General features: G+C 38.8%; 1 protein-coding gene across 1 annotated transcript in view; it reads right to left on the minus strand.

Annotated features, from left to right (window-relative positions):
- Rfx6 (regulatory factor X6) overlaps window positions 1-15,542 on the minus strand; it is a 54,089-nt gene that overhangs the window by 13,020 nt on the left and 25,527 nt on the right. The window contains exons 7-12 of the mRNA XM_032888719.1: window positions 9,341-9,448; window positions 6,274-6,351; window positions 6,070-6,183; window positions 4,246-4,295; window positions 2,338-2,497; window positions 26-170 (exon numbers count right to left, since the gene is read on the minus strand). Coding sequence (XP_032744610.1) covers window positions 26-170; window positions 2,338-2,497; window positions 4,246-4,295; window positions 6,070-6,183; window positions 6,274-6,351; window positions 9,341-9,448 — 655 coding nt within the window. The remainder of the gene's footprint in view (window positions 1-25; window positions 171-2,337; window positions 2,498-4,245; window positions 4,296-6,069; window positions 6,184-6,273; window positions 6,352-9,340; window positions 9,449-15,542) is intronic.

Below are 15,542 nucleotides of genomic sequence, written 5' to 3' on the forward strand. Positions count from 1 at the left end.
TCTATTGTTGGCTAAGCAGACTCACATTCGCTGTAGATGTCGGATTCCGTGTCTGCGCTGTTGGATATGGTAAGAAGGGCCTGAGATCCAATGCTATTTAAGTCAACCTTTTCAATATCAGATACCATGGCGTTCACCACATGCTGGTCAAAGAGAGCTGGTCTGGCAATCTGCACATAGACAAAAAAGACACTGAACTGTTTTAAAGAAAACTTTAGCTCCAATAAAAATAGTTTCTTGAAGAAAGACAGCCATAAATAACTTCTCTTGAGTGCGTCTGTGCATAAATACATGTTTGTATTTATGTATATGCGTGTGTGTGTGTGTGTGTGTGTGTGTGTGTGTAGGTCTGTGGTCTATATTGGGTGTCTTCCTCAGACTGTCCCCACACTGTTTTTTGAGACAGTGTCTCACTGAACCTGGAACTCACTGATTCAACCAGCCTGGCTGGCCAGAAAGCCCCTGGGATCCATGTCTCTCAGTCTTTGCCACACCAGCTTTCCAGGTGTGAGCTTGGCTCCTGTGTGGGTGTTGGTCCTCTAGTCTGTGTGACGAATACTTTATTGGCTGAATCATCTCCTCTGTCAAACCCCTTACTCATTTTAAGATAACTGAAACACATGATTGTTTGTGAGACAGATTTGAAATCTCTTTTAAGATTTAGAAAAGGAAAACCATATTTTTGATCTATCATCACAAAGCAAGGAATATTAAAGTGTCTATTTAAAAATAACATTTTAAAGCTGGGTGGTGGTGACCTGTGCCATTAATCTCAGCACTCAGGAGGCAGATCAAGTCTAGCCTGGTCTATGAAGCAAGTTCCAGGGCAGCCAGGGCTACACACACACACACACACACACACACACACACACACACACACACACACACAGCAAGATATCTGATATGCAACCCTGAAAAACCAAAGCAAACAAACAGAAAAGAAAAAGAAGAAAGAAAAAAGATAGAAAAGAAAAGAAAATGCAACATTTAAAATATGTTATATTTCTTCAGCACCAAAACTAGATAAGATTGATGAAGCTAGAAAATGCATGCGGAAGGGACCGGATATAGATCTCTCCTGAGAGACACATCCAGAGCATGTCCAATACAGAGGTCAATGCTAGCAGCAAACCACTGAACTGAGAACAGGACCTCCTGGGGGAATTAGAGGAAGCATTGAAAGAGTTGAAGGATCTTACAACCCCCTAAGAACAACAATGCCAACCAACCAGAGCTTCCAGGAACTGAACCACTAACGAAAGACTATACATGGACTGACCCAAGGCTCCAACCGCATATGTAGCAGAGGATAGTCTTGTTGGGCACCAGTGGAAGGGGAAGCCCTTGGTCCTGCCAAGGTTGGACCCCCAGTGCAGGGGAATGTGGGATATATGGGGGGAATACCTGTATGGGGGGAAAGGGGGAGGGGATGAGGGCTTATGGACAGGAAACTGGGGAGGGGAATAACATTTGAAATGTAAGTAAAGAAATATATCTAATAAAATTTTTTTTAAATAAGAAAATATGTTATATTCTTATCTGGACCTGTGACTAGGTCTTTGTTGTTTTGTTTTGTTTTGTTTTTATTCAGGACACAGAGGCCAACAGTATGGCACAGTAATAACTGTGTGTGGTATTTTCTGTGTTTGCTGCTCTGTCTGATAGTGACTGTCAGTAGCAGTTTCAAGTGCAGAAGACATGGAGGTTTGAGAACTTTAAATATCACACAGACAGGCTAGAGAGATGGCTTGGAGGGTAAGGGCACAGACTGCTCTTCCAGAGGGTCTGAGTCTGGTGCCCAGGACCCAATGTCAGTCAGTTTACAACCACCTGTGACTCCATCCCCAAGAGTACCCAATGTGCACGTGCTCCCATACAGATGAGAACACACACATCCCATTTAGAAGCTATATCTAAAAGAGGAACCAGACAGCCTTGCTACTCACAACTTTAACTTGTACCGGACAGTACAATCCTTTTGAGATTGCAATATCGTTATTTTTTTTTAATTTTTGAAATAAATTGGAATCACAGAAACTTTGCAAAACTAACGTAGAATTTCAGAATTCTTTCCACCCAGCTTCTTATCACACTATACAGCATACTATCCACACCGCGTCCTTTTCCAACTAGGAGATGAATGTTTGTACTGTGTAGTTAGAAGATGTAGGCCTACAGATTGAATTCTGTGTCTACGCGTCCTCTCAGGGCTAGCATCTGCGCTAGGTTACCTGTTACATCTAGATCTTGTGCACTGTGTTTCCTTCACATTGTGAAAGACCCTTAATCAGAAGAGTCCTTTTGGGTGACTCGGATTCTCAGCTGACCCCCCCATACCTGAGCAAGATGCAAGAAAGACGTCTGTCGCTTCAGAGAAGATACGAATCTTCGCAAAATGGGGATTTTCTTGTCAATGAGGGCTTCGGGCAAGTTTTCCAAAGATGAGACAACCCACTGTTCCCAATTTTTAGCAAAATTTCTTATATCTGCTAATAAGCTGCAAAGGAAACCCTGGGTTAAGTGCTACATTGCTCAAAAAAATGTACTGAAAATGCACATTTCATTAGTTCGCCTATGCTTCCAAATGCATGAAGTCAAGGCCAAAACAGAATCAACCTGGGGCTGCTCTATATGATCTTAAATGCAATGCCCAAGTTTCTAAAACTCCAGTTTTCTTATCTATTAAATGGGAGTAAGAATGGGTTTCATTTGATTATTTTGAGAATTCTAACAAATAACTCATGGAAAAGACCCTGATTTGAGCCTAGCACAAAGGTAGCAAGCCATAAATACCATATTATGATTCATAGTTACTTTCTGTGAAATACATTTCTTGGAAAGTATGTCAGCTTTGCCTTCCATATTTCAACTCCCTGGATGATATTACCCTGACAATATATTATATTTAGTATCAGTTTTATTAATACATTAGTATCATCTACATTTTATTCGAGAGGTGACCAGAAACATGCAACTTACACTCAACTTAGAAAATTGCAAATTGTGGCAGAAGTGAATATAAGAGAGTATTTGTCTCATAGCAGCAGTCTGAGTACAGTCGCCGTGGTTTGTGTGTGGGCAGTGGTGATAAGACCGAGGGGAAAGACTAAGCAAAGCTCCTCTAGGTCAAACCGTGGGGTTTAGACTCGGGGACATTAATAAAGTTTCTCTCTACTTCAGGTTCCCTGCTTGGTAATTTTGGGATTATGATGTCTACTCTTGAAAAATATTTCGGTGTTTACTTATCAGTTAATGAAAAAGAATTGAGTGCATGCTGGGAAGGTTTGTCATGGAGGGTGAAGAGCCAGTCTTACTGATGTGGGAATGTCCTTGGGGGAAGGGCTGTAAGGTTAATATTATGCTTTCAGTTTTTCAAGTGTGCATAGTCACATGATTAAATATATGATTTAATTCATCTCAGCTACTACTACTGTTTAAGCAGTCATGTGACCAGCTGCTGACCACTAAATTAGTTTATCAATTTGACTGTGACACTGAATCCTTGTTTATAAGTAATTGCGAATACAGAGTGGATGTGTACAGTACACTGGGGATTATTAAAGGAAACCATTGACCAGATCATGGCCAACTATTATATAAAGAAAGAAAATAATCCCATGAAATTTTGTCAAAGGTGGATATTTTTATCAAGCAACATGCGTTGGAGCACTCTGTCAAGGCATAATGTGGCTGTTGCCTCTGTTTTAAAAGAACTTACATTATTATTAGACTGTTTTTAAGAGAAAATTTTGCTCATTTCCCTCCAAAGTTCTATGTTTTCGCCCAAGAGAAAAGGCTGCGTGAGAAATCTTCCCATACATTTTAAATACATATTTAAAAATCTTTGCTCTTGCTGAAAGGTCATAATTTCACTACACCTGACTGATTACTTCCTGATTGTGCAGAATAAGTTAGTCATAAACGTATAGTAATTAAGGATTCTCCCATTGGCTATCTCACGTGTCCACCATCTAATCTCCGCTGAAGAAATCCAGGAGCCACTCGAGGTCAATCATGACCATGGAGGTCAACACTAAAGGGACTTTAGGTTTTGCTTTTACCCATTTTATCCACTGATGCTCAAATACAGAGCCCATGACACACTCCTTCCAGGTGAGAGAAAGCTACAAAAAAATGTATTTTTGATGAAAGGAGGAGTTCCAAGCCAATGGTTTGCATCAACAGTGTATGAGGTAAAACCATCGTTCTTACGGGGGACTGTCCTGCTTCGTCAGCTGAACATACCTTTCAGGCATTTCTTGCATGGTTGCAGGAATGAGGACATCTGTAAGAACCTTAACCAAAGCAAAACAGGGTTAACATAAAACTTTAGAAATGATTGTGATTGGCGTTCTGGGAGAACAAGGTTTGTGCTTCACCATCCAGGCAGAGTTGGGAACTGAACCAGGGCCTCCAATATGCTAGGACAGCACTCTGCCTGATGAACTGCATCCTTAACACCAGAAATGATTATTTCCAATGCCAGGGACAGACACTATTTGTCGATTATTTCTACTTGTTTCCTTCCTAGAGAGTAACATGTTTCCTTTCTGAATGTTAGCTTTTTTTTTTTCTCCAAACCGAGTGCGAGTGTCTGTGAGCACATGAGACAGTAAATTAACACCCCTGGCGTGAATTGCCCATGCTAATTAGCCTTGCTAATCACACAGCTTTCTGGACTAGACATCGGGTACTTTCTGTAAGTGAATGAAGACCTCACAGATGCTCAGTTTACAGTTATGTTTGCTGTGTCCTCTGCTTCTCTCTGGCTCTATTTATGAGGAAGAGAACTAAATGTACCTAGTGATACTTAAAATCAGGACATTGATACACTGGACTAAAATAAAAAAAAATAATTTGTGTGTGGGGTGGACGTGAAAGCCGTTTCTCAGAAGACCTGAGTGGTAGCCCCAACATTGTTGCTGTGATGGTAACAGCCGTGTACCTGAGCCCAGGTCTTTCCTGTGTTCATTCAGAGCTACCTCTCACCTCCTAACAACTGCTTTTTGTAAGTGGTAAGAATTACAATCACATTTAGTGCAAACTGAACCTTTCTTTGTAAATACTGGCCTTTATTCAATTATAGCAAAAACAAAACTTGACAGTCCTTGCTCTCCCTTGTCATTCAGTGTGAGCTCGAAGGCAGAAATACCCTGCACTTAGCTCTGCGTTCTCTCTCACTCTGTTGCTACTGAACAGGGGAAGAAAGCGTGATTCCTCGTTTCTCACTCTCCAGTCAAGTGGTCAGACGCTTGCAACGTTGCCTCTGAGTGATGTAGCTGGTTGCTTCCTCTAGCTTTCTGCAAAGCTGAGAATGCAGAAACAGCTAATTTGCCCAACGGGTTTGAGCTTTCTCGCCAACTCAGATGATGGTTTCAAACTGTACTTTCCTTGTGACAATCTGGCAGGTAAATGCATGCTCATTTAAAGAGCCCATATTGCATTATCATTCTACCCTCCTGTCTGGGCCTTCTGACTGCTCAGCTGAGGAAGATACTCTCCCCATTCCCACTAAATGTTTGCCTGGGCCAACCTGGTCCTCTTTCCCAGGATCACTTCTTGTAACCATCTTAAAAGACATCTATAGGGGTTGTACAGAATTGAGTTTAGCTCAGTAGGTTTTAGGGGTTGCCTGAGCAAATTCTGCTAGGCCCCTGGGTTAGATCCCCAACTCGAAAAAAAGAAAAAGAAAAAAAAAAAATGACATCTATAGACTGTCTTATTTTTAGATAGTTCTTAAAACAGAAATTGAGTATTAATTAATGTACATAAACTAGAAGTTTTAAAGGTGTTAATTCTGAGGGTGTCTAATTCTGCTATTCCCTGAGAAATTAGATGTCATATTATATAAATCTGAATAGACCTCACAGAGACAACAAGAATTAATGAATTTTTTTCACATATTAGCTACCATGTCTTATTTTAGATAGTTCTTAGCTGTAAACAGAAATTGGGCTGGTTTTGTTTACTATAAGGTGTTTTTTAAGTAATTATAAATAAGTTACAAGCATTAAGAGTGTTATTTAAATATATAAATTATTTATGCCTAAGACACCCCAGAAGGCTTACCTTATACAGAATTGAGTCACAAACACAGAAAATGTCAATGATTACAGGATTTTCAAGCAGGGGAAGGAGGTGGTCTGGCATTCCTTGCCAAAAGTGCAGTAGGAAATGCTGGATCTGGTCGTAGAGCAAAGAGCACAATGAGCTTCTCAGGAACAGGATGCGAAGGTCTAGGTAATGTCGTAGAGAGGCACGCAGTTGACTCACCTCCTCAAAGTTCCCGTTGATGGCGTTGTCGAGTATGCACTGGCAGTGAGTCTTATACATCATTATGAGAGTGTCAACCTGTGTCACGGAAGAAAGAGCTTGACCAAAGAGTCTCCTGGTGTTTGCTATCTGATCAACCCACACTTTAAAGCTCCTGTTGTATACCAGGCAGAGGACCTGGTGCAGAGGTCAAACCATTGTCTCAAGGACCTTGCTCCCCAGTGAAGGAAAAGACAAGGAAACTGGTGACCTGACACCTTATGACTTGATAGGATGCTCTCTGGTTGTAATAAGAACATTTTAAAATCTAGTAGCAAGGGAACTAAAGCAACGTCTTAATTTTCTGTATAAGAAAAAGTGTTTTATTTGGAAATGAATATAAGATATTAGCATGCATCATTTTCGTGGTTGTCGTTTTGGAGACAAGGTTTCTCTATGTAGCCCTGGCCAACCTGGAGTTCACTCTATTGACCAAGGTGGCTTCAGACTCAGAGATCTGCCTGCTTCTTCCAGGCAAGTGCTAGAATTAAAGGTGCCCTACCACATAGCTGGCCTAAAATACATCAACTCTTGGCTTCTGGGAGCAGTGTGGTGTAGTGGTTTCAGGTTTTGGGTCAGCAGTCACCTTGTAAGTTCTAAATGAATTAACATATACTAAGTGATTAGCAGACATTAAAAAAGATGAACTCTTTGAATCACAACAGCAGCATCTACCGTGGTGTAGTCATTGCCTGCCCTAACATTTTCCATTTCCCCCCTTATTCTGGGGACAGCATCTGTCTTTGTGGTCTAGTTTGCCACTAGATAATGATGACATACAAACTATCAGTCTCTTTCCAAGGAATTAGGCTGACTTAGGATATCTCCAGCCGACTGCTTTTATCAAAACAAATGAAACTTGCTCTACACTTTAGGCAAAGTTATTATTTTTAGATAGATCACCAAAGCAAACCTTTAATATGAGACTAAGGACAGCAAAAAGGATGGGAAGGAAGTTATAACACTGCCAAAACGTAATGTTTTGATACTGTTACAGAATTTGAAGGGGACCAGTAGGATGAGGGAATGGGAAAAGGTGTAGGGAAATTGGGAAAAATATGATCAAAGTAAGTTATATACATGTATTAAAATTCAATTGATTGTTTTATTCAATTAACATAAAGTAATAAAAAGTAACCCTTTGAGCATCAAAATCTACTGACATAAGTATAAAACTCTAGTTCACAAGTCACTATATATACTTTTTCAAATCTGCCACTTTATACACAGTTCATCAGAAACTTTAGATCCTATCATTAGTATTTCTTCTCCTTATTTGACATTTGCAGGCCTTATGACATTAAACTTTAATTGTAGTATACTCGTGTTCTTCAGAAACACTATTTGATTTGATTTTCTGAGAATAGATACCATTTGAGAGAGTGCCAGAGAGAGGCAAGGCTCAGCTCAACTGCAGACAGTGAACATGGAGGCGAGTTGACCACCACCTTGAGTGCGGACAGCAGGATGACAGAGCAGCCCTTGCCCCAACTCTGTGGCACAGTTATTTACTGAGATTGGCTTCACGTTGAGCATGTCCCAGTCTCTCTGCCTTAGTGAAAAGGGTGCTTCAAGTCCTTTACTTTAGATCCAAACTCTTTCCAAGAGCCAATTGGCCACCTGTGGATCCTGGCAACTGTAGGAAGGTAAAGGGGCTAAGTTGTCCTCAGGAAAACTGGTGTCAGTCCCTGGAAAAACATCCAGGGGGGATGAACTTAGAAACGAGGGCTCTCACAATCATCTCTGATACCTGAGTGAGAAATGATCTGTCAGTGTGAAAGGTTAGAATTCCTTGGAGGCCGGCAGAGAATCGAAAGGAAACCATTGGTGTAGGTTCCTCACCATTCTATTTTTCTTTGTCACTTTTCTCCCTCTCTGGCTCTCACCAGGCAGATTTATGCAGTAAACGTCTTCATGGCATGTATGTATGCAAACAGCCCTATCCACAGAGGTTAACCAATACCTCCAAGAAAGGAAGACCCATTGATTTGCACCACTCTCCCCACAAGCTGCCACATGTTAACATTTACTGGCACTTTCTCTAGTATGAAGTCACTATAACTATGAAGAAAACAGTATGTTAACCTTAAGTACTGTAGTTGGAGGAGAGAATAGAAGGAAATGGATGTATTCAATGTGAAAATTAACTTCACTACGTGACCTATTCTTATCTAGTGAGGGCCATCTGTCATCCAAATGTGTCCTATGGTTACTCTGCACCTCTACTTATATATCAATAGCTTAAAATTCATTTTTCTATTTTTATTTCCTCTTTCTGCAAAATTGCTAAAATAATTCAGTTTGGTTTACAACGTTCCTGTGTTTGCATCTTAAAATATAAATTGTGTCAAAATCACTTTTATTCGATCTGAGTATAATGAGCTTTACTTGAAGGAAACATATAAAGATTATTAAATTCTGATTCAATAGTGGTATATGCTAATAAATGACAGTAATTCCCCAACAAATGACTCTAGAAGTGCAGAAATAGAAGGAGGTTTAGTGTAAGACTTTATTAAAGAAGCTTTGGGAATTAATATTGAGGAATATCCAATGAAAATGCATCTCCCTTTTGTTATCTTGTATAACACTTACATTTAATTAGTGTTCCCTCTCAGTGCTAGGAACGGGTTTTATCCTAGAGAAATACTTGGCAATATTTATTGAAATAACAATTGAATTAAAACCAACCAAAACTATAAAGCTTACCATTGAAAAGCAGAATGCAACTCCAGTCACACTCTAGTACTTTTTTTACCCTCTATTTTGAATTTTAAATAAAAATAATCTTTAGCCCTTGGGATTTATTTTACTACCTTCTGATTACGCACTATTATAGACATGGTAAATAATTAATTGGAAAGTGCTTAATCAATGTTAGTAAACATTAGTCTCTCCTATAAATCAATCAATTCTGTATGATAATGCAGATTTCTGATTGCTTCCTGCAAGTGCCATAAGATTCCAAACAAAAGGAGATATGGAGTCAACATATCAGAAAATCGATAGAGAAGTGTCGAATTGATACCTTATCCTTAGCAATGCATCCTGGGTACACAAGATGTTGAGCGCTGGGGAATTCTGGAAGAAGGGTTCCTGTTTTTGAGCTGAGTGAGTATTTACGAGTAAAGCCACCCTATAATTAAGAGAGGCACAAAAAGAAATGTCAAATTCCAAATTTGGTAATGAAACAGAAATGCACATTGAGAGTTTTGTTTTGAATATTTGTCAGTTCTTAACAACTTTTAGAGTAAATTTCATATGTATTAATGGTGTATTTTTAGAAGATCTACACCTGGAATTGCTAAAATTATTTTAGCTACGAAGTCAAGGATTGCTGGATCCCAACTCTGCATTTGCTAATAATAAATCAAGATGGTGACAAGTAGAACCAGTTGTTCAGTCTCAGGTGGGTTAACTACTGCTAGGATTTTACTAGAATCTAAGTCATTTGGTCTCCAAATCATTCATCTGTACTTGTCTCTGTCAGAGTCCCGCACACAGAATTTGGGTGTTTGTCATTCCTTTGCATTTCCAGAAGAAAGCAGTTTTCAGCAAATTAGAAGGAGAGCGCAAATACATATTTGTAATGATGCATAGTGCTGCAGAACTGGCACCTTAGGAAACCTGCATGGGAAGAGAGAGTGCTTTTTTACAACGAACCTGAAGCCTCCTCAAATGTCTCACAGGACAGAACTGATTGCCCCAGTTCCAGAAACAGACTTTAACCAACTTTTCAAGAGCAGTTAATCCTTGGGAGGAAGAAACAGAAAAACTAGGAATTCAAGAACAGCCTCTCCTCTACAGAGAGCCTGAGGCAACCTGGACTACCTGAGACACCGTCTCAGAAAACAAAACCAAAAACTGAAAGAAAAAAGTTTAAATAAACAAGTTTGTAACCAAAAGTTTGAGTTAGAAATAAAATTGTAAATGTGGCAAACAATAGGAAGATTGGAATTCATCCTTCCTTCTAGCTTCCCACACTTCTAGGTTTCTCATGTCCCCTTGTTTATCTAAGTCATATTGAATATGTTTACTAGACTAAGGATTGATTATTGGCCTACATAAGTGGGGCTTTCTCCCTGTCTTATCAGTTCCAGGCTTTCTGTCCTTCTAGACTTTCACAGTAAAGCAGGAAAAAAGCTGGGAAGACCTTTGAGTCCTTAACAAATATTTTAAAGACCACTGGTTGTATAAGGAAACATTCTGTATAAGCATTTAAACTAACTTTATGTTAATACAAAAATCAAATATTCATAATTGCTATAAATTTTAGCTCTCATCTATATTTTCAAGCATGTGAAGTGTTAAGTAAAAATTTAAAACTAGTCAAGAACTATTATATGACTTAATCCTCGTATGCTGTTATACCTACAAGTAGCTCTCAATCCACTCTATTTAATTAGACTTCATCATTCAAGATCTGTTTCAAAAATTTTCTCTGTTTTGGGTTTGCCATATATGAACACTGCCAGTGAACCAACAAAGATACTCTAAGCCAAAAAAAAAAAAATGCTGACTTATAAAAATAAAGAATTTGGTTTCTAAGAAAAGGCCAAGTTATAGCCTCAGTGTAAAGCCTAACCATCAAAACTTCTAGAAAAAAAAAAACATAAGCATTACTCTGGAAGTTCCTTGGAGTCTATGGAAGTGACCTTAGCTGAGACTCCTAGCAGCTGGGGAATTCCAGTGGAGGGTGGGGAACATCAACCCAACCGTAAAACCTTTGACCCAAAATTTGTCTTGCCTACAAGATGCAGAGGGATTAAGACGGAGCAGAGATTGTGGGAATGGCCAACTAATGATTGGCCCAATTTGAGACCTATCCCATTTGAGAGAGCGAACGCCTGACATTATTAGTGATTCTCTGCTATGCTTGCAGATACCCTGCTAGCCCAGAAGAACTATCTCCTAAGAGGTTTCATCCAGCAGTAGATGGAAAACAGATGCAAAGACTCACAGCCAAACATCCATCAGTCAGTGCTCAGGGAGTCTTGTGGAAGAGTAGGGGACAGGATTGAACAAGCAGAAGGAGTCAAGGACGCCACAAGAAGACTTACAGAGTCAACTAACCTGGGCCCATGAGAGCTCACAGAGACTGAATCACCAACCAAAGAGCATGCAGGGGCTGGACCTAGGACTCCTATACATTTGTAGCAGACATGCAGCTTGGTCTCCATGTGCTTCCCCTAACAACTGGAGCTGAGGTTGTCTCTGACTCAGTTGCCTACCCTTGGATCCCCTTCCCTTAGCTGGACTGCCTGGGCCTCAATTGAAGAGGATGTACCTTGATGTTCCAGGGTAAGGCACTTGAGTGGTTTCCCCTTCTCTGGGAAGAAGAGGGGGTAATAGGGGAGGGACTTGAGAGGGCAGGACTGAGAGGAGAGGACATGGGTAGGGTTCAATCAGGATATGAAAGAAAGAACGAAAGAAAGAAAGAAAGAAAGAAAGAAAGAAAGAAAGAAAGAAAGAAAGAAAGAAAGAAAGAAAGGGACTTTCTGAATAGGACTTCATTTGTCAAGGAGTTAAGATCAACTGGGGACATCATAAAATGAAAAAGCATCTATTGTTCTAGGAAACAATCAACCAAGTGAGGTGGAAAGCTCGTAGGCAGTGGGGTCAGGAGCTACTGTTGTTTTGCTAAATGGACTTAAGGTGTCTGCCAGTTGTCTTCTAAATAAGTATGGTTTTTTTTGAAGATTTTTATTTATTTTACATATGTGAGTACACTGTAGAGTGAGTACACTAGAAGAAGGTTTCAGATCCCATTACAGATGGTTGTGGCTGCTGGGAATTGAACTCAGGACTTCTGGAAGAACAGTTGGAGCTCTTAGCCACTAAGCCATCTCTCCAGTCCCTAAATAAGTGTGCTTACAGTTATGCTTCTTTCCGTTCTGGTTAGAGAAGAATTTTTGCAATGAGCAGTAGTATCTACAGAGACTCACGACTGATCAACTTGCAGAAACTAACTGGTCCTGCCCCAGGCTCAAGAACCATGAAAGATACAGGAGAAAGATGCTAAGAGATAGGGGAAAGAATCAAGTGTTGTGAAATGCTGTCTTCTAGGCATGGCAGACCTGCACATGACTGAGTCTTTCTATATTCCATCATGGTGTTGAGAAGGACTCACAAGGCCCTGTCTTTACCTGAATATTTGTAAATACTATATAGTTGGTGTTATGTATGGTTGGGGCCACAAGTCTCTGCCCCTTTCTACAGCCATATCTATAGGTAATTAGTGGTTTTTAGGAATAAATGAGATATTTTCTTCAGTGGCAAGCCACTAATAAATTGTTCAGCACCCTGTAAAGAACCCAAGATCCTAAGGAACTCCAATTAAACTCATTGGCTCACTAAAAGATAAACACAAAGACACAAAAGTAGACGAACAACTAGAGAAAAAGACAAAGTGCATCGTCCGGTATGGAAGGGAGACATCAGAGAATAATAAGGTAAGAATGATTTTCCATTGAATAAGAATCCCTACTTACACAAAAGATAAATGTGAAAAGTTTAAAAGATGAAAGTTATAAAGGATAGCATATGTTATTAAAACCACTCAATTCCATATTGCTCCAAAAACAAAGTCAAGCATTAATAAAACTGCTTTCTTATAGAAACCAACACAGCTACAAAACTGTGGCCTATAATCTGTCCTGCCTGAAAAATATGCTAGAGCAATGGGGACACCAAACTTGTGGAAGTACCCAACCAATGTCTGGTTTGACTGAGGCCCACTCTATGAGAAAGAACCCATAACCAACACTGCTTGGGTAACTAAGAACTAGAGACTTGTAGCCAAAAAGACCTAGGACAAAACTAAACACTACTAGTCTGATAAAAAAGTATCAATAAATGACTCCTAATAATATTCTGCTACACTCATAGATCAGTGATGTATTCAGTCAGAGAAGCTTCCTCAGGTAGCAGAGGGCAACAGGTACAAAGACCCTCAGCTAGACATTATGCAGAGAGACAGAGACAGAAAGAGAAGAAGAGTCTCTAATGGGAGGTCCCCATCAATTCCCTCCTGTCAGAGTTCAGGAAATCTCATGAAAGAGAAAGTTAGAAGATTGTAAGGCCCAGAGTGGGTAGAAGACACCAGAAGAACAAGGCTCTCTGAATTTCAACTATGCAAGGTACAAAAGATCTCACAAAGAGTGAAGAGGCCAGCACAGGGCCTGCATGGGTCTACTCCAGCTCCTCTGAGTGTATTTAAGTATAATCATTTGCTTAGTCTTTCTGCGAGACTCTTGACTTAGAGAACAGTGTGTCTCTAACTCTTGGGTCTGTTCTTGGGTCTCTTCTTCCTGTTGGGTTGTAATGTCCAACTTCAGTATGATAGTTTTTGCTCTATCTTATTATATTTTATTTTGGCATATTTGGTTGTTGTCTCTTGGAAGCCTGTTCTTTTTAAATGAGAGACAGAAAGGGAGTGATTCCAGAGGGAAAGGCAAATAGAAAGGAACTGAGACTAGTAGGATGAGGGGAAACTATACTTATAATATAGTGTGTGAGAAAATATTCTATTTTAAATAAAAGGAGGTTAAAAGTATTAAAAACTGGTTTCTAACAAAAGCGATAAAATGTATTTCTTCACCAGGACAATATAATTATGTTTTATTTTATTGCAAAGGATTAAAGGTTTCTGAGAAGTTCTCCACGATTTTGAAATTTAAAACATGTATTTATAAACCAAAATTTTAAGTCAATGTAAATTCATAAGATTACAAACTAATTGTGCTTTCTGCCCTATTTCTGAGGTTTTTAATTGTTGTTCAGCTTGCATTGTGGCTTTGCAAAGCTACGTAGGATAGATAATAAATATACTTATCATCCTGACTAAGACATGAGACACTCCCTATGATAAAACAGCCTTTGCAGCCATCCTTATTTAAGCTACCTTTTCTTTCCTTTCCTTTCCACTAGAAAAAAAAATCAATCATCTGGGTGTGTCCTAGATCACCACTATTCATACTTTAAACTTTGTTTCCTATAAATAGATTCTGAATCAATATTTATTGTTTAAAATTGGTACCATACATAATGTATCCTATATTGATGTCCTCTATAATCCACTCACTATGGTTTCAAAATTACTCACATTCTAAAGACAGTTCCCTCATTCCCATTAAATCACAATAGATATTTAAATTATTTTCCAGCATTTAGATACAATGGATAAACAATGTTGAAATGAACATTCTTCTATGTGCCTCTCTGTTCTGTGAGAATTTCTTTAAGAATTCTATTAAATATGGTACCTTTGACTTTATCAGATATTGTCTCTTCTAATATTCAAGGGTGTTTTTTTCATATTCCTAACTACAGCATTTCTTCAGACCCTGTGAAAAGTTACTTATAATAGTTCTAATAATTTTGCATTTCCTTTTTCTTTTCTGTTTTTTTTTTCAAGACTAGAATTCTATGTGCAACCCTAGCTGCCCTGGAACTCACTCAGTAGATCAAGCAAACTTTAAAATACCAAGTGCTGGCTGTGATCATATGTGTACATCACCAGGCCTGGCTTTCATTTTCCTACAAATATTTGTATTGAGTAATTTTTATTGACAAAGATAGTATTCAAAATATTATTTTTTCATTTAGTATGGATACTAGCCATCCAGAATGGGTGTCTTGAACATCAATATTTTATAGTAGTCATTCTTGTTATTGTTATATGAATATATTATCCTTGGTTATATGTCTTTTTAAAAGATTTTAAATTTTTTTATTTAATTATGTGCATGTGTGTGGTTATATGTAAATGAATGCAGGTGACTGTGGAGACCTGAAAAGGTGTGAGCCACCTGATGTCAATTCTGGGAACCAAGAATTGGGGTCCTCTGGAAGGGCAGGAAATAGTCTTAAACTTTGAGACATCTGGTCAACCTCACTCTGTTACATTTCTAATGCATCACATTTTTTACACATCATGGAACAGTGCTGCTCAGCAGAACTTCTGTGGTGTTAATGTTCTGTAAATTCTATCTAAAATAGTAACCATTCACTGCATATAATTTTTAATCAATTGAAATATAGTATGACTACAAATTTCGATTTTTAATTTTTAATGACATTTTATGATTAGTAGCTACCGTACCCCAGAATATACTTATAAATACTATCTCTATCTAGAGAAATCAAAAATCCTAGATGAAAACACAATGCTGTCAATTGCTAAATGTACATAGTATTAAAGTAACTCCTAATGACTTATCTCTGTACAC

Source organism: Rattus rattus, chromosome 18 (genome assembly GCF_011064425.1).
Source record: "Rattus rattus isolate New Zealand chromosome 18, Rrattus_CSIRO_v1, whole genome shotgun sequence".
In the NCBI taxonomy this organism is placed as follows: Eukaryota; Metazoa; Chordata; class Mammalia; order Rodentia; family Muridae; genus Rattus; species Rattus rattus.